This window comes from Pteropus vampyrus, unplaced genomic scaffold (genome assembly GCF_000151845.1).
Source record: "Pteropus vampyrus isolate Shadow unplaced genomic scaffold, Pvam_2.0 Scaffold317, whole genome shotgun sequence".
NCBI classification, from domain to species: Eukaryota; Metazoa; Chordata; class Mammalia; order Chiroptera; family Pteropodidae; genus Pteropus; species Pteropus vampyrus.
In genome coordinates this window covers 781,032-804,256 of record NW_011889098.1, presented here as the reverse complement: position 1 = coordinate 804,256, position 23,225 = coordinate 781,032, and the positions used below count along the sequence as shown (strand labels likewise).

The 23,225-nt window shown below is 39.5% G+C and overlaps 1 protein-coding gene across 1 annotated transcript in view; it reads right to left on the bottom strand.

Moving 5' to 3' along the window:
* COG6 (component of oligomeric golgi complex 6) overlaps positions 1 to 21,977 on the bottom strand; it is a 45,118-nt gene extending 23,141 nt beyond the window's left edge. Inside the window, exons 1-8 of the mRNA XM_023521803.1 lie at positions 21,754 to 21,977; positions 19,180 to 19,323; positions 17,103 to 17,174; positions 13,408 to 13,466; positions 5,916 to 6,027; positions 4,226 to 4,308; positions 3,807 to 3,877; positions 2,019 to 2,112 (exon numbers count right to left, since the gene is read on the bottom strand). Of these exons, the coding sequence (XP_023377571.1) occupies positions 2,019 to 2,112; positions 3,807 to 3,877; positions 4,226 to 4,308; positions 5,916 to 6,027; positions 13,408 to 13,466; positions 17,103 to 17,174; positions 19,180 to 19,323; positions 21,754 to 21,906 (788 nt within the window). The 5' untranslated portion in view covers positions 21,907 to 21,977. The remainder of the gene's footprint in view (positions 1 to 2,018; positions 2,113 to 3,806; positions 3,878 to 4,225; positions 4,309 to 5,915; positions 6,028 to 13,407; positions 13,467 to 17,102; positions 17,175 to 19,179; positions 19,324 to 21,753) is intronic.
* Between the last annotated feature and the right edge of the window lie 1,248 nt (positions 21,978 to 23,225).

Sequence of the window (23,225 nt, the reverse complement as noted above, 5' to 3'; positions counted from 1 at the left end):
AAATTCACAAACTTCTAACTTTTTAAATATATAAAACTAACCCTTACTTTTAGGACCCACCCAACCACAATAACCAGAAGTCATGTACCAGCTGTTTCCAGGACTGTTCACTGTGACCACATTGTATGTGAGAAACCACTGGCATTTTAAAAGGGGCATCATCAAGCCTGAGTGTGGAATCTAATCTGTATAATACTGTGAAATATCAATAAACATTAATATTAGTGTTAACCCTACTGCAGTAACAGATACGACTTGAAGCAAGAACAGTAGGAGCTACAATAAACCATCAATGGCATCTGCAGACATGAAGCATCTCTTCCCAGAGAAAGAAGATTCTTTTCCAATAAAGGTCAAAAACGCAAAATGCAGCTTTACAAAGATGAATGATAAAATTATGCATTCTAAAATGCCTCTAGTTAAAATTAAAAATTAAAATCCCAGTTTTTTATATCTAACTATAGTAAAATAAATTCTGGTCGAAACCAAAAGATAAAACAGTATAAAATCCTAAGAAACACAAGAAATATATCAAGAATGCAAAAATCAGTATTGTATGTATGACTACATTTTTGAATAATTGATATTATGAAGGACATCAATTTTTTTCATTTCCACTTAAATTTCTTTTAAAGAAATTTCTATACTGAGTTTATCAGAATAATGCATTAGCATCCCAGCTATATACTACCTAACAAACACTAAGTATGTTGACTTTCTACAAAGGCTTCAATAACTGACATTTTTCTTGTACCTGATACCTATGGAGAAGCCATTATTACACATAATTGAAAAAATTCACACAGTGCCATCTGGTGGTTGCCATGAACGGCACAGCCAGGGCAAGATTCACAACTAACTGCTCAAGGTGCAAGTCCCTCCTGGACTTTGGCTTGCAGCTGCCGTGCCCCTCAGCCTGGGATGCTCAGCCTGGACCCCTCAGCCTGGACCCCTCAGCCGGGACCCCTCAGCCTAGCATGCGCTCGCAGCCCCTTCTTCCCGGAAAATGCCTGTTAATCCTTCAGAACTCACTTCGCCTCCTTCCCCGAGGCAGCTTTCCCTAATGCCCGCCCCGCCCCCACCACGGAATACTTGAGCCGCACGCCTCACACATGGCCTCTGTAACAGCAATTAACATAGTCATTAAAATGGGTGTGTTCTAGTTGGTTCCGTAAAATAAAGGGACTCGAGGCCCTGTTTCACTGCTGCTGTGTCCAGCACCTGGGACTCTGCTGATCACACAGGAAGCGCTGTCGCTAGCTCCGGGATGCGATTTTCACACCGGTGTTTGTGATCTAGGACCTGACGACAGGCTACGCTGCAGCCCAGGCAGAAAGCGGAGCAATGGGCCCCTCTGGAGACCTGAGCGGCGCCGGAAAGGCAGGGCGCAGGGCAGGTCCGACGCCACGTAGAAGCCCCCGCCGTCTGCCTCCCGAATGACAACTCCGCACTTGGTGTTCCAATTTTCATACTATTCCAGGAATTAAAAAGCATTTCCTTCTATTTTATATGAGAAATAAAACGCAGAATAATAAAAACATGTAAAGAAGCTAATGCATAGGCTCTCACCTAAAACATCAGCACATCTCTTGGCTGGCCTAACTTACAAGGTCAAAGGTGGACCTCTTCTTGAATCCTATGAATAGAATCCTGATTTAAAATTTCCTTTTTTCATCTCTGCATTTCCCGGCCCTCTACCTGACCTGCTCTCCAGGGCAGGGCTGCTACAGGAGTTTTACTCAGAATTCCAAGGTAGTCGGCGAGATGACAGATCGGGGAAAATTCCTAACATAAGAGGTAGTCTAGATACGGGGCCACCTCGGTTTCCCCTCCATACTGCTCTCTGGAACACGTGACACGCAAACGAATGGATGCCAGCGCTGATGTACACGTGATGAGGTGAAAATAACAGTTATTCATATCACTCAAACTACTGTACATGAACTTGATAATACTGAAAGTTAATGTAAATCATCGAAGAAAAAGTAGGTTTTTTAAATTAGGAAAAAGTCACCAACTTATATAAGACAGGTCTGTCCTGCAGGGCTTCCATTGCCTGAGTCAACACTGGGGAAATGTCACAGGATTCTTGGGTCAATGCTCTGCATTCACCTGCAAAGTAATTAACATTATAACCCTTGTTAAAGTTAGGCAAGCTTAGATTCTAAACTTTTAAAAACTCTACATCAATTTTCTTTATGTTACTATTCTAGTCTTAACCATTAAATACCCAATGAGCGTCTGCTGTATTAGAAGAGCTTCGAACTTGTCCGGGATCCCCAAGCACCTGGTGTGTGAGGACCTCGCACTGTGTTCTGCCTGCAGCAGGCACATGTGAATCCGAGCACCTCTCAGGCCCCGGGAGTCAAGCTCACAGTCTGGGACCGTCGTTAGGTGTCGTGGGAGAACAAAGAAATCTGAGGCAACGTCCTCGCCTTTGAGAAAGGACTCTAACTGGAGACCAACGGTAAACACATATGAAAAGGAGTCACAGCGCGGTGAGCACTGAATGCCCAGTGAGCATCTGAGCATCTCAACAGTGAGTGTTCGGGGGCAGCCACAGCACATTGTGCCATCACGGACACACGGGACAGTGCAGAACCCAAGTCTGGCTTGGGAGATGGAGGGAGGACTTGGATGCAGAGAGAGAATGCAGACAGCACTCCAGACAGGAGCAGACAGTGCGAACAGGAGGTAAAGAGACACGTTCTTGAGAAAAAGATGAAATCACGTGAACCAGACAGATAAACAGGTTTTCGCAGTGCACAGAAGGGACACTGCTTAGCGTGGTTTAACCCCTCCTCCTTCCAGCTGGTAACACCTTGGAAAACCCTGCGCGCCTGTCCCGTCCCTGCCTGTCCCGTCCCCGCCTGTCCCGTCCCTGCCTGTCCCGTCCCCGCCATCTTAACTGTCTTCCTTGGTTCCTTGGTTCAACGGGCAGTTTCATGAATCTACCGGAACATTTTAAAATAAAACTAGAGCCAATAAACCACTTCTGGTAGATGCAAAAACGGCCCTGCGAAGACAGCCTGGTCCCTGGAAGCTGCAAACAGGTTCCCTTATGCGGCCAAGACTCTGCAGATGGAATTAAGGTGACCCTAAAACAAGGTAATCTCCCCGAACTCCTGAGTGGGTCCAAGGTAATCACATAGGACATAAAGTGGAAGAGGCTGGCAGAAGAATAGAGACATTCCAAGTGAGACTGCCTTGGCCCTCTCCTGCTGGCTTTACAGATGGAGGAAGAAGCCACAGCCCACGATGCAAGCAGCCTCCAGAAACTGGGAAAGGCACTGGGTGACGGCCAGCAAGGAAGCTCAGTCCTACAGACTTGAGGAACTACATGTTGCCAACATGGCCTCGCCCGCACTTTCATTTTAGGGTGCTGAGAGTCGCGTCTGACTCCTGATCCATGGGACTACAAGAGAGCACTAGCCGTTGTCATTAGCCGTTAAGTCTGTGGCAGCTGGTTACAGCGGCAAAAGAAAATTAGTTCATTTATAATACGGTCACGTAAATAACGAGAGATGTCTAATCGACTTTAAAATAACCTAATCTAGATTAAATAATCTAGAAGCACTGACTTTATTTTTTTATTCTCATCCTTAATCGACATACTGTTTGACTGATGGTAGATGTTCATGATACAAACACGAAGACAATATGTTCAAATGCAGAGTCTATTTTTCTTTTTAAAAGCACTTTTTGATAACTAAAATAAGAACATGATGTCAAATTCGGACCACGTGAAATAAAAACCCCTAACCCTGACATTCATGGCCCCGGAACACACGAGAGAGACCACGCACCTTGGGCCCATCGGTAAAGTCCTTCGTAAGCTGTTTCTTGAAGCAAGGCCATCTGCTCCATAATTTCTAAACTAGAAACAAAGATTTATTATAATTTAAACTTTCAGTCAGCAGCTACATCTAAGAACCTAATTATTTTATTTAATTATAAGATGTTAGCTACAGCAGGTTAGCTTTTTATCATTTTATGGACCGATTTTTCAATTTTTTATAATTAAACAAATGTCTACTTTTAATACGGTCACTTAGCTATCTAATTGCTGTTTTACATATCAGGATATAACTCTCTCCTTATCCAAAAATAAAGATTAAACTTCTATTTCACAAAATGTCAAGCAGTCTCAATAAGAAGCTAGACTGTTTTTTAAATTTTGAAAATTTAAGAGGCCACGCGATCATGAACTGAAAAGGCTACTCACCCCGCTGTTTGCTGATTCGTACGCAAGAGAACTTTGACATCATTGTGAATCTGTTTCACTCTTCCCAACGCCTTGAAAAAGTCCTTTAAAATTAAAAACGCAACTATGAAATTTCCATGTTTTGGGGTAAAGTTACATTATTCTACACTGAAATATCACCGCAAAGGAAAATCACATTTTCACCTGCTCTCATCCTCCCTACGCTGATCACACCTTTCTCTAAATTTTTATTTAGAGAAAGGTGTGATCAGCGTAGGGAGTGTAACGAAGTGTAACGAAGTTTCCACACTGAAACGTACGTGTTCCGTGTCTGCCACATGCCCAGGGGCATGCTAGCTGCAGGCACACAGAGCCCTGGCCTCAGGGAGCCTGGCCTCTGAGAAAGGAACTGCAGGCCCAAGGACTGTGCAAGGGAAGTGTGCTACGTGTCACGCATCTTACGGCTTGGTCACGCGTGGCTTTCTCATCACCGAAGATGACGTTTTATATATCTTTTTATATACCTGTTCTCACCCCCATCGAAGAGCAGACTTCAAAGCTGATGCCTAAAAGATGCTCATTAAATATACGAGAGCTGACGGAGTCTGAACCCCAAGATTTTTTTTCCTTTAGAAAAATATATTGCAGCCTTAGTTTCCAGATAACCAAATAGTGTTCGAACTGTGAAAACAATGACGTGTTATTTTTCTTTGATGAACAAAATTAAAAAAAAAAACCCTCCTCTGATGCCGTTCACTATGCCTGCCCAGTGGAGGAGAGGGGAGAGGTCGAACGTTTGGGATGCGCAAAGCCTCTCAAACTAGGAGGGCGGCAAACACCAGTGAGCAACGTCCCCAGAACTCTCGCAGCCACGTGATTCCCTCCACGCTGGTGGCTGGTTCCGCTCCAGCCCAGACGGTACGCAGCAGTGACATCCACGAGAGCCACCCGGGCGACCTCACTCCACACCTCCTGCCCTCAGAACCCAGCGTGACCACACGCACGGTGTAGGTTTACAGCTCCTCCCAGTCAGGTGACTAAGAGTCCTTTCTGGAAACATCGAATGTCCTTCGATGAAAAAAAAGAACATTTTTCCCTACTGTTTAGCATTTTGAGAGATTTTACAGTCCTGTATCAGTTTGGAAAGAATGGCAGGAGTTAAACAATTAATTAGAAGAAAAGATAAGGAATTGTCAATTCCAGGAAAGACAGAAAGTCGTAAATAAAGAACATGTAATCATTGTCATGCCACTGCGGCGAAAACAGAAAATGCCACGTAACTGCACCGTGAGGTGTGAAGGAGACAATGTGTGCGCAGGAGGGGGCTGGGGGGAGGACGAATATCCCTATTTCATGACAGGAAGTCAACAGAAAATAGCTAATTAGATAAGTAAAGCATATTCTTTTTAACTGTAGATCCAGAATAATTTATAAAACAAGCAATTAACAAGGTTGGAAATGGTTGACAAAGGACTTAAGAGAGACGGAGGTGTGATGTAGTTTTTCTTTACAAGCCTTTACTCTTCTAAAAAAAATACATGTATCGTTTTGAAAAAATAAGACAATCTAAAATACGCATCTTAACTTCCGACTTTAAAAACATTTCAAACCAAACCTTTTTTTTTTTAGATGGAAAAATAAAGCCTTAAAAAAATGTCTCTATGATGTCTAACTGCTACGCTTCAAACAATTTACAGCGAGAGCAGGGCACCTCGGTCACAGGTCCTTCTCTCGTGCCCCGGAGGACGCTCATTTCTTCAGACGTCAGCTGGAACTTGGACAGGAACGCATCGGCGACCTGCGCTCGTATTTCCAGTCTCTGACTGCAAGAAAAACAAACGACAAAAATCAAGAACGCTAGGCATCTGCAGAGCTTTAAAGCAAATTATATCTGATGTAACTTCGAATTTAAGGTGTGAAAGGGTCTCAATGTCCTCGAAAGTCTCATTTCTGCCTGGAACACTGGAAGCTCAGGCACGCAGCAGACAAGGCTGACTGGCGTGGGTCTACGTCAGGTGCTTCCTGAACAGGAAAAGGAGGGAATCGTTAGGAAAAGGAAGGGAAAAGTTCACAGTCTCCACAAGTTCTCAGCCACTTGCAGGTCCTTGAATAGCTCACCTTGTAATAATAATAATGTTACCTTTCAGAACAGAAATATGCCCTTTCAACTATTTTCTTCTCAGTCACTAAAAAATCCTAAGCCTTTGAATTTTTCATATGAAGTACACAACACCCCACAATCAGATCTATTTTTTTTTACTTTAAGTTAGTGAGGGAACAACTCATTTACTAATGCCTCACAAATCTATAAAGTCACTTCTCCACGTCTGCCTTCCCTGCTTTTTCTGCATACTATGGTTAAGAAAAAGTTTTAAAATTATATGATCTGAATGCGACCTATTTAGACAAGTTGCAATGAGGGACGGGCACGCTCCAGCCCGAGCAGGGTCACCAGCTCACGGCCAGTCAGGAACGCAAATCGCCTGGGCAGAGCCTGCGCACTCCCGGCTTCCAGATCTTAGAGGTGGAGACAGATAAATGAAGTTATGTTTCACTGGTATGCACAGGGCAGTAACATTCCACAACTAAATACTATTCAAAGAAGAGTGAACACAGATAAACGTTAACACTATTTGTACAGACAATGCAATGCATCTCTGTTTTGTTTGTACTCGGGTTGTGAGGTTTTAAATTCAGAGTCAAACGTTCCTGCTGAATGAATAATATAAGAAGCTAAAAGGAGAAGTCCTCCAGGTGGCAGTAACATCGGTTCACCTAGAATGAAAACACAAATCACCTAAAGAAACCCATACAGATTTAAATGGCGTATGTCCTTAATCATGTTATGACTGATTACAAAAATTTACCTTAACGGGTTGTGTTTTACATTCTTGGATAAAGCTCCAATCATTAAATATACAGGATATCATTCAAAGTCATTATAAAACTTCATAAAATTCTGAGACTATATAAATTAACCGTTTCAACTAAAACCTCTTGAGCTTCTTCTGGAGCTTTAGAGTCTTCACTCGGCACTGAGGAAAATGAATCTCTTGATAATTCCATTTTGTTTTAACCAAATCTAGTATTACACACTGATCACAACCCTTTATCATTAAAATTCATTCCAATTAACATGGCTCTCTAAAATTGATTCATGAAATAAAAATTTGAACCATAGGCTCTAAATATTCAAAATATTTAGTCTAAAAATATGTTTTAGCAATGGCCACACTGCTAAAGCAAGGGTCTGGTACCTCAAGGTGACAACTGTTAAAGTAGTGACGGAATACATTTTAACAGATTTTAAAAATCATGTTACTCCTTAGTTTAACCGTATATATTCTTCCCAGGTAAAAAGTTCACAACCATTCCGGCAGAAAGTTACAGCTGGATGGTCCAGTGGTTTGGTCTGGGAGTATCTGTGCAATCATATGACATTAGCGGGGACCTACAATGTGTCAAGGCCCTAAGCCAGGATGTGACAAAAAGCACGTGTGATGGAGACCTTGCCCTCATCTTCCATCACAATTGAAGTATGGCATCTTTTGGAAGGTTTTAAATAGCTAAATAAAAATATGTGAAATAAATGTTAACATAAAACTTATAAATGGTTGTTATAAATAAGTTCTAGATTATTTGAGATGTGTTCAGGTAATCATTGTATATATTGTTATAGAATATATAAATAAATATGGCAAATATATACTGTGAAATAATTGCAGCAAATAAAAATATTAGATATTTCCATATGTACTATAAGGTATTTTACAGGTACAAAAAAAGAGTTGTAGAAAAACGTTAGAGCAACTCTGGGGGCATTTGTTTTAAAAACCGCTACACACACATACAGACATGGGTTTTTCAGGGCATGTGTTCATATACTGCCTGAATACTTAAACAGACTACGTAATCTTTATAATGATTCCTTCAAACTATCCCAGAACATGATTTATAAATCTTGTGATGCTTCTTTTTTTCCCCTGAAAGTATACCTCTGTCATATTTTAACTCTACCTTCTAGGCTCACCTCCACTAAATAATTTCAAAATAATAAGAAAAAAGCTAACAGAAAAAAGTGGGCATAAGATATAATCAAAATTTTAAAAAGTGAAGAAATATAAATGGCAAAACCAAATGAAAGAAGTGCTGATTCACCGATATTCGATGAAATGTAAGAAAAAGGGTGATATTATTTTTCACCGATGAAATTGGCAAAGTTTTTAATGACAATGTACCTAATGCTGACAAGGGTTTAAATGAGAGACATTTTCATATACTGCTGATTGCTATATGACCTTTTTGGAGACACATTTAGGCAATATACATCGGAATATATTTTCTTAAGTTTCTACTATGTGATTTATTAATTACAATTCAGGAATATATTCTATATCTTAAGGAAATAATCCGAATGCACATAATGACTTAAAAACATTTATCAGATCATTAATTTTAGTAATGGAAAGAATACAAATATTCAATAATTTAAGAATGCTTAAACGTATATTGGTTTGTTCAAAAGACAAAATATAATGTCGACATTATAAAAGTTTTTCTAAATATAAGACTTAGGAAAGTACACACAAAATATTAAGTGAATAAAGCGAAATATGACTTCGTACATGTTACTCACTCTAGGAAGAAATACATCAAAATGTTAACAGCAGCTCTATCTGGGTGGAAATTATATCTCATTTTAATTTTCTTCTCTAAATTTTATACACGTAAATGAGAGAGTGACAAAGAAAACGGGTCTGACGCTCCCCTGCCTAAACCTATGCTTCTGTAATATATTTTTACGTGTGTTTTTGTGCAAAATCAACAGTGTCACATTTTGTGCTACCAAATTCACACTTGAAGTAAAGTAGTTTACAACAAATAACACAATTAAAACTATTAAATAATAAAATGGTAAGAAATAAAGAAATGGAATGAGAAAGGAAGTAACACAGCTCAGGAAAGCTACTGTGGTTAAGCACAGAGCAGCCCGGGCCTCCGGCGGCCAGTCAGTGCGGAGGCAGGATGGGCTACATGGCTCGATGGCCCGCGACGCACGGCAGGCGGCGGTCAGCGCCTACGGAACCACGGAGCCATCGCGACAACCCTGGGACGAGGATGTCATTCCCTTTCATCAGATGTGGAAACTGAGGCCATGGGAGGTTAACAAACAATGTGTACAAAATTAAAAATCTAAGAAGCTCTTACCCAAGATTCGGGTTAGAATTCAGGTGCCTTCAAAGCCCACATTCTTTCTACTTTAACACATTATCTCAAAAATACACAGAAACATTCACCAGAGACTATTTTTCTGAATCCAGAGAAATTTGGCGGTGGGTCTTTACAAAAGCCAATAAAATATATAATGAATAGTAATTTCAATAGTATTAAAAATAAGGAAGTATGTTTGTGTGGACATAGCCTTTCCTAATCATCAGTGAGACACATGTGACTGTCAGCTAAATAAATAGTTAGGGAATTGTTAAGCTGTAGTTCTATGAAGATAATTCTACGTCGAACTTTACCTATTAGATCATTGACTGTCACAATGACCAACCTCCACACTCAGCTGGAAAAATATTCATGTCATTTATACATCTGTCTGAATGAGAATGTTATCCAAATAAGCCCACAGAATTCTATTTCTAAAGTTAATTACATGTTTAACAAAATTTCTGGTAAAAAGGAAAAGTACTACTTAAAAATGGAAAAAAACAAAACAAAACTCTCGGCCAGCTCCCAAAAATCTGCCATCGTGATTTCCGCTACGGGATTTTACTGAGATACAGTCACACAAATGTCCCCTTGGCACAGCATATCTATTACTCTTGGGATACTAAAATGTCACAAATTTTGTACTTCCCAAAAGCATACCAGGCCAAAACGCTTTCAAAGGCTTACGAAAGCAGTGAACATAATTGCTTAAGTAGCTTTGAGGACATACTAATCCAAGCAAAATGTTCCAGTACATACTGCCCCCTGCGGACGTTCATCAGAATCCCACATGTTACAAGCTCCAGTACAACGCTTATTTTTCAGCTTGTAGTCTATGTCCTTTCCTGATATCAGGAGAGGTGCAGTCCACAGGCATGCACTCAGAAATTTTTAATGGAATCTACAATGTGTTAGGCCCAGAGACATAAGGAGAATGAGGAACTGTCACTGTTCTCAAGGAGCTCAGTTTAGTAGGAAAAGAGAGACAATCAAACCTTTGACAAATTATAAGAGACTCTAACACACTCTACGGTATGAATCTATACTGTACTCACCTTCATTCACATATTTATTCAGTCAACATATGTTCGTATACTTATCTGTAAAGTACTACGATTATGGAAAAATCTAAAAAGCACCTACATTTTAAAAAGTGATCATTTTTTAATTCCACAGCAAACGATCAACAACAATAATTTTGAATCGTGCTTTTTATTATTTCAACTTTGATTTGGTGTTATCCAAAATTTTCTTCCCATTTAATCTCCAAATTAATGAAGAGGGGACCATATAAAACAAAAAACTTACCTTTCAGCTTGAAGCTTGGTTGTTTTTACTATTAAATCTTGAGTCTGTTCCTTTGCTGCCTAAAATTATAAACAAACCTACTATCAGGACATTTCAATTCTGTTATACTTTAAAAAACTCATACTACCACTAAGTGGAGTTCAGACTTACAGCAAATGAGATCACATTCCAGAACTCAAAAGTTTATAAAGTGCCCACACAGTAATTGAAATAGATGCTTCAAGGCTCATACATTACCTTTACCAAGAGGAAGTCATTCGGAGTTCTCGATACGCACATGATGCTAAGGCTCGCTGGACAGAAAGGGCATCGGAATGCCCTGGAATTTAATGGTCCCTCATGTTCTTTGTGAAGCAGAAGCATTGCAAGAGCAAGCTAAGGATGACGGACACGACTTCATCGCGCGCACGCTGCAAGGGCACGAGACCGCTAAACGAGATCGTGAGGTCCCGGAAATGCTGCGGAACTCACCAGAAATGCTCAAGGTGGAGATCGGAACTCGAGAGTCAGGATACGCAGACGGCCCTTAATTACAATTCAGGAATATATTCTATATCTTAAGGAAATAATCCGAATGCACATAATGACTTAAAAACATTTATCAGATCATTAATTTTAGTAATGGAAAGAATACAAATATTCAATAATTTAAGAATGCTTAAACGTATATTGGTTTGTTCAAAAGACAAAATATAATGTCAACATTATAAAAGTTTTTCTAAATATAAGACTTAGGAAAGTACACACAAAATATTAAGTGAATAAAGCGAAATATGACTTCGTACATGTTACTCACTCTAGGAAGAAATACATCAAAACGTTAATAGCAGCTATATCTGGGTGGAAATTATATCTCATTTTAATTTTCTTCTCTAAATTTTATACATGTAAATGAGAGAGTGACAAAGAAAACGGTCTGACGCTCCCCTGCCTAAACCTATGCTTCTGTAATATATTTTTACGTGTGTTTTTGTGCAAAATCAACAGTGTCACATTTTGTGCTACCAAATTCACACTTGAAGTAAAGTAGTTTAAAACAAATAACACAATTAAAACTATTAAATAATAAAATGGTAAGAAATAAAGAAATGGAATGAGAAAGGAAGTAACACAGCTCAGGAAAGCTACTGTGGTTAAGCACAGAGCAGCCCGGGCCTCCAGCCGCCAGTCAGTGCGGAGGCAGGATGGGCTACATGGCTCGATGGCCCGCGACGCACGGCAGGCGGCGGTCAGCGCCTACGGAACCACGGAGCCATCGCGACAACCCTGGGACGAGGATGTCATTCCCTTTCATCAGATGTGGAAACTGAGGCCATGGGAGGTTAACAAACAATGTGTACAAAATTAAAAATCTAAGAAGCTCTTACCCAAGATTCGGGTTAGAATTCAGGTGCCTTCAAAGCCCACATTCTTTCTACTTTAACACATTATCTCAAAAATACACAGAAACATTCACCAGAGACTATTTTTCTGAATCCAGAGAAATTTGGCGGTAGGTCTTTACAAAAGCCAATAAAATATATAATGAATAGTAATTTCAACAGTATTAAAAATAAGGAAGTATGTTTGTGTGGACATAGCCTTTCCTAATCATCAGTGAGACACATGTGACCGTCAGCTAAATAAATAGTCAGGGAACTGTTAAGCTGTAGTTCTATGAAGATAATTCTACGTCAAACTTTACCTATTAGATCATCGACTGTCACAATGACCAACCTCCACACACAGCTGGAAAAATATTCACGTCATTTATACATCTGTCTGAATGAGAATGTTATCCAAATAAGCCCACAGAATTCTATTTCTAAAGTTAATTACATGTTTAACAAAATTTCTGGTAAAAAGGAAAAGTACTACTTAAAAATGGAAAAAAACAAAACAAAACTCTCGGCCAGCTCCCAAAAATCTGCCATCGTGATTTCCGCTACGGGATTTTACTGAGATACAGTCACACAAATGTCCCCTTGGCACAGCATATCTATTACTCTTGGGATACTAAAATGTCACAAATTTTGTACTTCCCAAAAGCATACCAGGCCAAAACGCTTTCAAAGGCTTACGAAAGCAGTGAACATAATTGCTTAAGTAGCTTTGAGGACATACTAATCCAAGCAAAATGTTCCAGTACATACTGCCCCCTGCGGACGTTCATCAGAATCCCACATGTTACAAGCTCCAGTACAACGCTTATTTTTCAGCTTGTAGTCTATGTCCTTTCCTGATATCAGGAGAGGTGCAGTCCACAGGCATGCACTCAGAAATTTTTAATGGAATCTACAATGTGTTAGGCCCAGAGACATAAGGAGAATGAGGAACTGTCACTGTTCTCAAGGAGCTCAGTTTAGTAGGAAAAGAGAGACAATCAAACCTTTGACAAATTATAAGAGACTCTAACACACTCTACGGTATGAATCTATACTGTACTCACCTTCATTCACATATTTATTCAGTCAACATATGTTCGTATACTTATCTGTAAAGTACTACGATTATGGAAAAATCTAAAAAGCACCTACATTTTAAAAAGTGATCATTTTTTAATTCCACAGCAAACGATCAACAACAATAATTTTGAATCGTGCTTTTTATTATTTCAACTTTGATTTGGTGTTATCCAAAATTTTCTTCCCATTTAATCTCCAAATTAATGAAGAGGGGACCATATAAAACAAAAAACTTACCTTTCAGCTTGAAGCTTGGTTGTTTTTACTATTAAATCTTGAGTCTGTTCCTTTGCTGCCTAAAATTATAAACAAACCTACTATCAGGACATTTCAATTCTGTTATACTTTAAAAAACTCATACTACCACTAAGTGGAGTTCAGACTTACAGCAAATGAGATCACATTCCAGAACTCAAAAGTTTATAAAGTGCCCACACAGTAATTGAAATAGATGCTTCAAGGCTCATACATTACCTTTACCAAGAGGAAGTCATTCGGAGTTCTCGATACGCACATGATGCTAAGGCTCGCCGGACAGAAAGGGCATCGGAATGCCCTGGAATTTAATGGTCCCTCATGTTCTTTGTGAAGCAGAAGCATTGCAAGAGCAAGCTAAGGATGACGGACACGACTTCATCGCGCGCACGCTGCAAGGGCACGAGACCGCTAAACGAGATCGTGAGGTCCCGGAAATGCTGCGGAACTCACCAGAAATGCTCAAGGTGGAGATCGGAACTCGAGAGTCAGGATATGCAGACGGCCCACCACGGAGGGTTTTGGTGACGATTAGAGACTGCCTTGTCTAAGCACACAGGGCTGCTCCTGACCTAGCTTCATACCAAGCAACCCTCCCTCCCCGAGGCTAGGACTGAAAGGATTGGGAGTGAAAACCAGAAATAAAAGTGTTCTATCCAAGACTAGGCAAATATGCAGAAAAGGGACTGAAACAAAAGACAAGTTTAGTAGGTCAGATTCTCTCAAGACCGGAACATGTGGCAGCAGGAGAGGAGAAACAGGTGGCCGTGAGGCAGATGGAGACACAGGGCCCACAGGCTGAAGGGACATTAAGGGAGGCAGAATTACGTACAAATAAAGCAACCACTGGTGGACATTATGAAGCAGACAAGATCACATAAAGTGGAGGGTCCGTCTGTTAATTGGGGGACACCAGAGAAAACACACGAAGATCCTGGCTCATTTTCATGCTGGAACACCGCCAAAAGAGCCAGGCTTCCAGAGCTCACGTTTCTGGAGCTGCGTTAGATCTAGAACCGTGGCCCCCCAGTCCCCCACCCCCAAGTCCTGGGCTCCTAGAGGCTGAACCCTCCTGTGAACCCGCAGACTGCCACGAAAACTGTCCTACTGCTTCGCACGCGTCCTGGCAGTAGCAGAGCCCCACCTCCATCTCAGGTTGAGTCTGTGACCACGCAACCAAGGCCTGTGCCTAGCGAACAGCAGACGGACCTGACCCCAGGTTAACTCGGGGCGCGAGCTTCTAAGGATCCCCGTAAGCTTCCAAAATTATGACCCCTTAAATCTAGTAACTTCCTCAAATGCTTATCCTTCCCAATGTCATTTTGCTTTAAAGATCCACTTCTACCCTTTATCCTGCTTTTTACAATTTATTAAAAATACAGTTTTATCTTAATTGTAAAACATATTTACATTTTAGAAATATCTGTGAAAAAGAGTACTTCACAAAAGCGGTATCATAAATGCTTACTAGCTTCTTTTTAGCCTCGATCATTATTAAATTGAGGGCATCTCCCACAGATGACACCATCTATTAATTGTTGAAATAAGACAGTCGCGTACAGTGTTATGTAATAAGGATTTTTGCATATTTTCTTACTCTTCATTTAAAAATTGTGTTTAATAATACTCGTAAAGATTATTATCCTAAAAGTTTCCGGTCTTAAATGTTAAGAATGGTTATTTCTCAGTAAATAAACATGTGATTCTAAATGCAGTTTATTAAAGTAAAACCATAGCCAGACATAAACCATGGCATATAAAAAGTTACTGATTAAATCTGAAATGAATCTCAGAATAATAATTTCTAAAATGTCCCAAATCCAAAGCATTTTAGAAAATATCAACTAATTAAATTAGTCCTTTAACACTCAATAATGAAGGAAGGGGGGCACCAAGAAATACTTGTCTTTATGAATGCATGAAAACATTATTTTAGAATCGATAGTATGAGCGAGTACTATTAAGATTCCAACAACACTATATCCAAGTAAATTAGTTAGTGCCAATGGGCGAATAAAAACTTTCAAAACCATGGATCTAGTCCCCAGTAATCTAAGAACCAAAAATGACTGCATTCCACATAGGAGTGATACGTATGGTTCTTGCCCTTTTCCATCTGGCTTATTTCACCTGGGGTGGTGAGCACACAATGCAATACTAATGATGCATTACAGAAGCGGACACTAAAACAATAGGTGGTACAAAATATTTCTAAATAATCACTAAAAAGAGCTATGAGGAAATCTTTGCAAGTGAAGAAAATGTTCTACGTCTTCATTAACGATGGTTGCTTCATAGGTGTATAAAACTCTAAAATGCATTGATTTGTATGCTTCGAATAGATGCAGTTTATTATGATATGTAAATTATGTGTCAATAAAGTTGATATTAAAAAAGCTTACACCATCATAGGGGAAAAAAGAATCGTGGGCGCAAAGAAAACACAAAGGACAAAACAGATGATACTGCGATTTAAAATACTTACAAACGGCTCTGAAAATACCACAGAGTAAAACTACTTTGACCTTTTACACTTAGAAATAGGTATGAGAAAAAGAATAAAAATATAATTAAGGATAAGAATTAGAAAATAAGAGGTATTACACTGAGAACGGAGGAAACTGAGCAATCTAATATAACAATATATAAAATATTACAAAACAAATACAAGAGTATAATACAGAAAACCTTGCATAGTTTGAGAAAAGGCATTCAATCATGGAAGCCAAAGATGAGAAAAGGAAATTTTTAAAAAGTTAAAGAAAATAATCAAACAAAATCAATTACTAAGCAACAAAAATAGCATGCAAAAAAATGTGAAAGGGCAATAATAATTAGCAAAGTTTATATCATTAAGTTTTGTATAATTAATGAGGATCTAAAGAATGGAAAATAAATATGCCAATAATATCTGACATATTAGTAAGAATATAAAAATTCAGACAAGACTAGGAAAGCTAAAATTTTAGAAATAGAGAATTCTCTAGTTCTGCAGACAGAATACCCAAGTATCCACCATTATTTTGTGGAATATGTATAGATTATTGATTCTTTCTAGAACCGCTGTAGCTGTCAATAGGTCTAAGAAGATCTTAGAGGTAAAAACGTGAAGGCAGTAGACAGGATCATGACTAACTCTTAGGAGAAACCGCTTCTATTCATGACTCTAAAATTTCATGACAGACAGTAATTAGGGTAAATGCCACCTCTACAGCCAAACTAGAGCTTTAGAAAACAGACTGCTTTCGTAAACAGACTGAGTCAAATTATATTTATTTTCTTGATTTTTTTTTTTTTTTTAGGCTGAGCATGAATCATATTTAAGCTGAATAACAGCTTTACTTTGAATTTACTCCTAAGGCTTGCTACTAAGGAATTCTTTTCTGCTGGACTTAAGGGATATTAAAGGACTGAAAGGTTTATCAAAATTCTACAGTTAGCTCTGTACCAGCTAGATCAAAATATAAAGGCTTCTGTTGTTAACGGAACAATATTAGTAAACCGTCACCCAAAGAAACACGAACGCATTTATTGTTCTTAAAAAAAGCATTTTCACATTCGAACTTCCTACAGGGCATGACAAGGAGATGTACATAAATGCTGTAAACCTATCTAACAGTTCGTGAACGCTTACTTTGTACCAGCGACTATGCTCGAAGCCAGCCATGAGTCAGTACCTGTAGGCGACTTGTCATATCTTGACAACAGTTGCTCATGGTCTGAACATCTTCATTTATACTCTCCAGTTCCTAAGGAGAAGAATAACATCATGAAACATATTGTTAAAGAAATTTCTCTTCTCTTAGCCAAATCCTTAATTCAACTCATAAATATTTTTCTTTTTTTGCCAAGAGATCACAAAAGATTCCATATTTAAGATTGGGAACGATTAAAAAGAATAACATCTGGTGTTAGAAAAGATGCAAAAAAAATCAGTATATTCCTTGTAGAGATTGTGACAATAGAAAACAGCAAGTGCTTTAAATATGTTAATCCCCCTTTATTCAGGAATTCTAACACTAAGAATTTATCCTAAGGAGTCAATCAGGTAAGTTGAAACAGTACGTGTAAGAGGATGTTCAACAGAGTTGTCTAAAACAAATGGAAACTGAAAACATTTCCAACCACGCAATGGAAATCTGTGTGTACGTTAACGTGTGTGTGTGTGTGTGTGTCTGTGTGTGCGTGTGCGCGCGTGCACGCTTACTGCCCATACAAGGTAAAAAAAAAGTGTCGTAACATACATAATACCGTCTCATTTTTTAGAAAAATACGTAAGTATGTGCAGAAGAACACAGGGAAGGCCATACAATAAACTGCTGCCAATAGTTATTTCTGGGGACAGGATCCTAAGTACATTGTTCTGTTTCTGACCTTATTATTTAACTTTTCTACGATGAATTATTTGTAACTTTTAATTAATAAAAACAAGTGAATGTGAAAAGCCCACAAACAGCGCCTCCTCCTTTTCTGAAAGTCACCACATATTAGATCATGCCACAAATCTGGTAATTTTCTCAGTAACATCCCCTTATATGTATTTCTACCCTCAGCCCCCCTCCCAAATATACATGAATTTAACTGGTCACTAAGTCCTATCATTTATAACCCAAATGTATATGTCTTATTCATTTCCTTTTTATTACCCAAACAGCTACTACCTTAGTTCAGGTCAACTGTTCTCTATTCCATGAATTTAAAAACAAAACAAAACAAAACAAAAACACTTGTTACAGGGTTTTCAGGCCCTACTCTCTTTACTAAACCATCCTCTGGGCTTGACTGAACCAATCTATTAATGAAAATATGATGTCAAGTCTCAAGATCACATTTGGCTTCATACTGCCCTCTTATCTTCTTTTGCCCAATTCAATTCAGTGCCATACAACAGAAAGATATGCTAGGAAGGGAAGTGCCAGCAGGGTCTTACTGTAGCCCTTTTCAACCCAATGCCCAGACCTTCCAATAGAACCTGGACCATTTTATGATGAGATGGGCCAATCAGGGGGCAAAAGAAAGCAGCGAAGAAGGGCTATAAACAAAACATGAGGATGAACCAGAGTTAGGAAGTCACTCATAAGAATACGAGCGTAAATCCTACTTCTAGAATGAAGATGTTTTCCTCTTCTCTCTATTAAGTATTTTGAATTATAAAAATCATAGAACCAGCTATTTCAAATGTTACTCTCTATATTTTACTATAAATAGTATGTAATTCAGATTAGTAAGTCCTAAACTGCTTTGAGTAAATAGTGAAAGCGGCATGATTTCGAAATATTAATATCAGCAACAGCAGATACATAAGCAAACTCATCTCTCTGTTCCCTTAAATCATACCGTATAATCGAATAACAGCAGCACTATTATCAGCCAGCTAAGTCAATAACTATTTCTAATATTTACTTTAGTTACCATAATATACTGAATGGGTTTAACTTGTAAAATAATAGAAATTACGGTCTTTTAATAAATGACTTAAACGCAGAGCTTCAAGGGCCTTTACATTGTTTGTAGTCTTTGTTTGAACTTAAACTGTCTTCCTTCCACTGCCCCGCCCCCATTAAATAATGAATTGTGAAATACAACTAGAGTATGACAAACTCTTAAAATACTTTTTATTATGGAAATTTTTCAAAAATATCCAAAAGTTGAGATAATATGAATGCCTGTGTACACATCATTCGGTTTCAACAATCATCAACTCCTGACCGTTCTTATTTTACTTTTTTATGAAAATTGTTGGGGTTTACGTACTTCCTTCACTTCCTTGAAAATGCTTACAAATTCTTCATTGATGGCCAAACTTCTGCGTTCAATATCTCCACGTAAATTTCTTCGAGTCCGCAAACTATTTTCAACAAAAAAGGTTGAAAGTGCCTTGAGAGCTTCCAACATCTCCTGTACAATCGATAAAAGAAAATTACTGGGACCGGTTTTCAAATGTTTTCCTAATCGCAAGTTAAAATTTAATGAAATCGCTTTCAAATACTTTGCTTCCATTAAACAACCCATAAAATCCTGAATGACTTTCACGTTACTGAACAGTAAGCTTCTTTCGAAAGCACAGTAAGGCTATACTTATTTTTGTATTGTGGCATGTATACAAGGTTATTCACTGCACAGCTGTTTGGAATTGCAAAGACTGGAAATAATTTTAACATCCATCTAAAGGGGATTGGTTAAAGAAATTATGATATATCCATTTTAAAAAGGTGGAAATTCTTTATATACCTATACAAGTCTTGCTTTGGAAGGCTTTCTAAAACAAATAAGTACCACTGGCTGCCTGCAGACTCGGAACTGAGGAAATGGGAGCAGAATTTAAAGAAACCTGGAGAGGAAGGCCTCTCTGAGTGACTCCTGAACTCGGGCCTGGGTGGTGGCAATGTGGATCGGTGGGGCAAAGCCTTCCACGAGCAAAGGAAATGAGTACAAGACCCTAAAGCAGCAGAAAGGCCCGTGTGACTAGCGCTATGGGAAACGACTAGAGGTCTTAAGCGAAGGAGTAATATAATATGCCTCACATGTTTAAAAGTTTATTCCAACTTTGTGAAAAGAACGTATGGTAGAAGGGGGCAAAAAAGAAATCAGTAACCCCAGCAAGGTTTGATGGCAGCTTAGACCAAGATGGAAGCACTGCAGATGGAATGAAGACGTGATATTTCAAAACTTTTTTTTCAAGGTACAGCATATAAGATTTGCTACTGGATTGGACGTGGGATTGAAAGAACTTACAAGAATAAAAAATTACTTACATGCTTCCTGACTGAGTGGGTAAATGGTGGCATTCTTTACTAACAACGGGGGGAGAGCCAGTTTGGAGAAAAAGAGTTCTAGCCATGTTAAGTTTTTATGTTGTTATCAGGTATCCTCTCCGAGGTGCCGTACAGACAATTGATTGGGCAAATCTGGAGCTCAGTGGAGATGTCAGGAACAGGGTTACGAATGTGAGAATAATAATGCGTTTGCTGTTTAAAACCACGCAATTACATGAGAGAGTTGTCCTACAAAGAGAATATGGATAGAGAGAAGGCGGAGGACCGAGCCCTTGATACAACAGAACCCTAAAGCCTAACGATATAAATTCCTAGACCTGCACTAACATACTCTCTATTCTAACACCCTAACTCTTCTATGTTTCGGTTACAATGTTATTTTCAAATTGGCTGGGTTTTCAAATAGTAAAGCTATTTAAATTCAATTTAATACTGAAGAGAGAGCAAAACTATCTTTACAATCACAAATATTTACTGTACCAAAAAAAAAAAAAACACCATAAAATAAAGCTACTTCTTTCTATTTCTTTTTACTAGTCTTAAAATATCCTAGGGCCTGGCTCAAAAAGTTGTCAATAATGCTGAATCGATAAAATCACGCAGACTTGGGGGCAAATTACAAGTCCACCAATTACTAGTTATTGGACATTACTTAATTACACTCTCTCCATACTTGATTTTTCTCATAGCTAAAAAGAGATCATGTCATTTTATAAATGTCAATATTAGGTACTTTAAACACATAATAAATTGTATGATAAATGTAATCTTTACTAAGAAACATTAAGTGTGTGGCACTTGTCTCTCAGGACTTCATCTGGATTCTGTCAGTGAACCAGGTGAACCAACAATCCTGAGAAAGTTAGAGTGTTCTCAGTTTAGAAATGATGAAACATAGCTTGCAGAAGTGAAAGGATATTGTAATGCACCAATTTGCTGGTTATATTTAATAAGTGGTAGCCCCAGAGACAGGGTTTCTTACTCATCATATCATTATTTACACACATAAGCTGTCTTATTGACAGCTTATTTTCAGTTACCTACAAATGTATCCATAAAGCTCTCGCTTCCACATATACATCTTTCCTTGTGAACATAGAAAAGACCAGTTTTCCTAGCGACTCAGTGATACAGGAGATAACCAGCTATGACAGGGCTGGAAGGTCCAATCTGAGTTTCAGAAGGTACTTGGGAGAGGATGAGGCCAGTTTATCTTGCAGAGATACAGCCGGAGCCCACACATTACAGGCAGTGCTTAGCTAACACAAAAACTAGTAGACATCGTTCCATCTGAGCCATGAGCAAGTCCCTTCGCGTTACATGACATAAAATATCACTTCCACCTGTCGGTGGACGTGGCCGAGGACGCCTGGTCCCGCTCCCAGCCCCGGACCCCGAACGCCTCCGGGGGTACAGGGTCCCCGCCGTCCGCCTCCGGGCCCAGCCTCCCCGGAACCGCTGTAAACCTCCCGCCTCTCCCCCTCGCCCTCCTCCCCCTCGTCCCCTCCGCCGCGGCGGCGACGGATGCGGGGCGCGGCGCGGCCCCGGTTACCTTGTCATTGTCCAGCCGCGTCTCCAGAATCTTATGCAGCTTCCGCGACAGCGGGTTGTTGGTCTGCGGCGGGGGGCCGCCCGCCCCACTGCTGAGACCGTTGGCGGCCCCGGACGCGGGCACCGCGGCCACCTCCCCGCTAGCCTCCGCCATAGCGACAGCGACCGGCCCCCAGCTCCGCGGCAGCCACGTCGGCCCCGCGGCGCGAGCACTGCGCGTGCGTCATGTGCCGCGCATGCGCCCTCGGCCGAGACGGCGCCGCTCAGCCGGCGGGCGGGGCGTTGGCGGGAGGCGGGGCAAGAGGAGGAGACGGACTGTCTGAAGGCCAATCAGATTTAGAATTTGAGATTCAGCTCTATGGGATCAAAAGGATGTCGGAATCGGGAACCTATGAAAGCCTAACCGTTAGCAAACTACAAAGAGACTGCGCCTGGCATACACGTTCAGTCAAAGTTAGTTCAAATTAAATTCACTTTCCCTGATTTTTTTTTTTTTTAAGGCATTTTATGGGCCGGATACTCTGGAGGCACTGGAGGGTCTGAGACCAAGGAGTTAATAAATGTCATTAGACTGTGCTGAGTGCTCAGAAGGAAACGAAGTGACAGAATAATGGAGACGGGGTCCGCTTCACCCAGGAAGGTCTGGATAGGGTTTGACAGTTAAACTGAGATTTGAAGAGGAATCTGAAACTTGGGGTGAAATCTTGTCCACATAGGAGAGGTGTGAATGCAAAGGCCCAAAGACAAGAAGGAACTTGGCTGTCCCACAAAATGACCAAAGCCAGGGTAGCTGTAGAGTAAGGAGAAAGGACACTATGAGAAATACCTTCCCAGGAAAGTCCAGATGACAAATATTATTATTTTTCCCCATTTCTTTCCTTATTTTTTAAAATTTGGGTGAAAAAAAAACCACCCCTATAATTTGGATCAGAATAAACTCTCTGAACTTCTTGTGAAGTATTTTTCTGAAACACGAATCATTTAAATTTTGCCTTTAATTTGCCTAGTTTCATGTATATGTATATGAAGAAAGCTCTGACAAAATCACTCATCTATATTCTGGTAAATGAAGAAGAGAAGGCTCGACTAGCAAAAAGAAAAAGAAAAGACCAAACCCCCCCACAATATCTAGTTATGAATTCAATAAAAAGTACGCAGGATCTAGATGAAACTTTAAAGTGCTACTGTGAAAACATAAAAACTCAAGTAAATGAAAAGATATATTGCAATCTTCAACAGAAAGACTCAGTATTGTAAAGATACCATTTCTCTTTAATATATGATTCGAATTCGATGTGCCCAAATTAAAATATCAGCTATGCATGTTTCATATCTAAATAAATCTTGACTATATAAACAGTAATATAATGTCTTATGGAGCTTCAAAATATACAATTGAAATAAATGCCAATGGTAGGATGCAAAGGATGGGTCACAAAAGATCACGTATTGTATGATTTCATTTAGATGAAA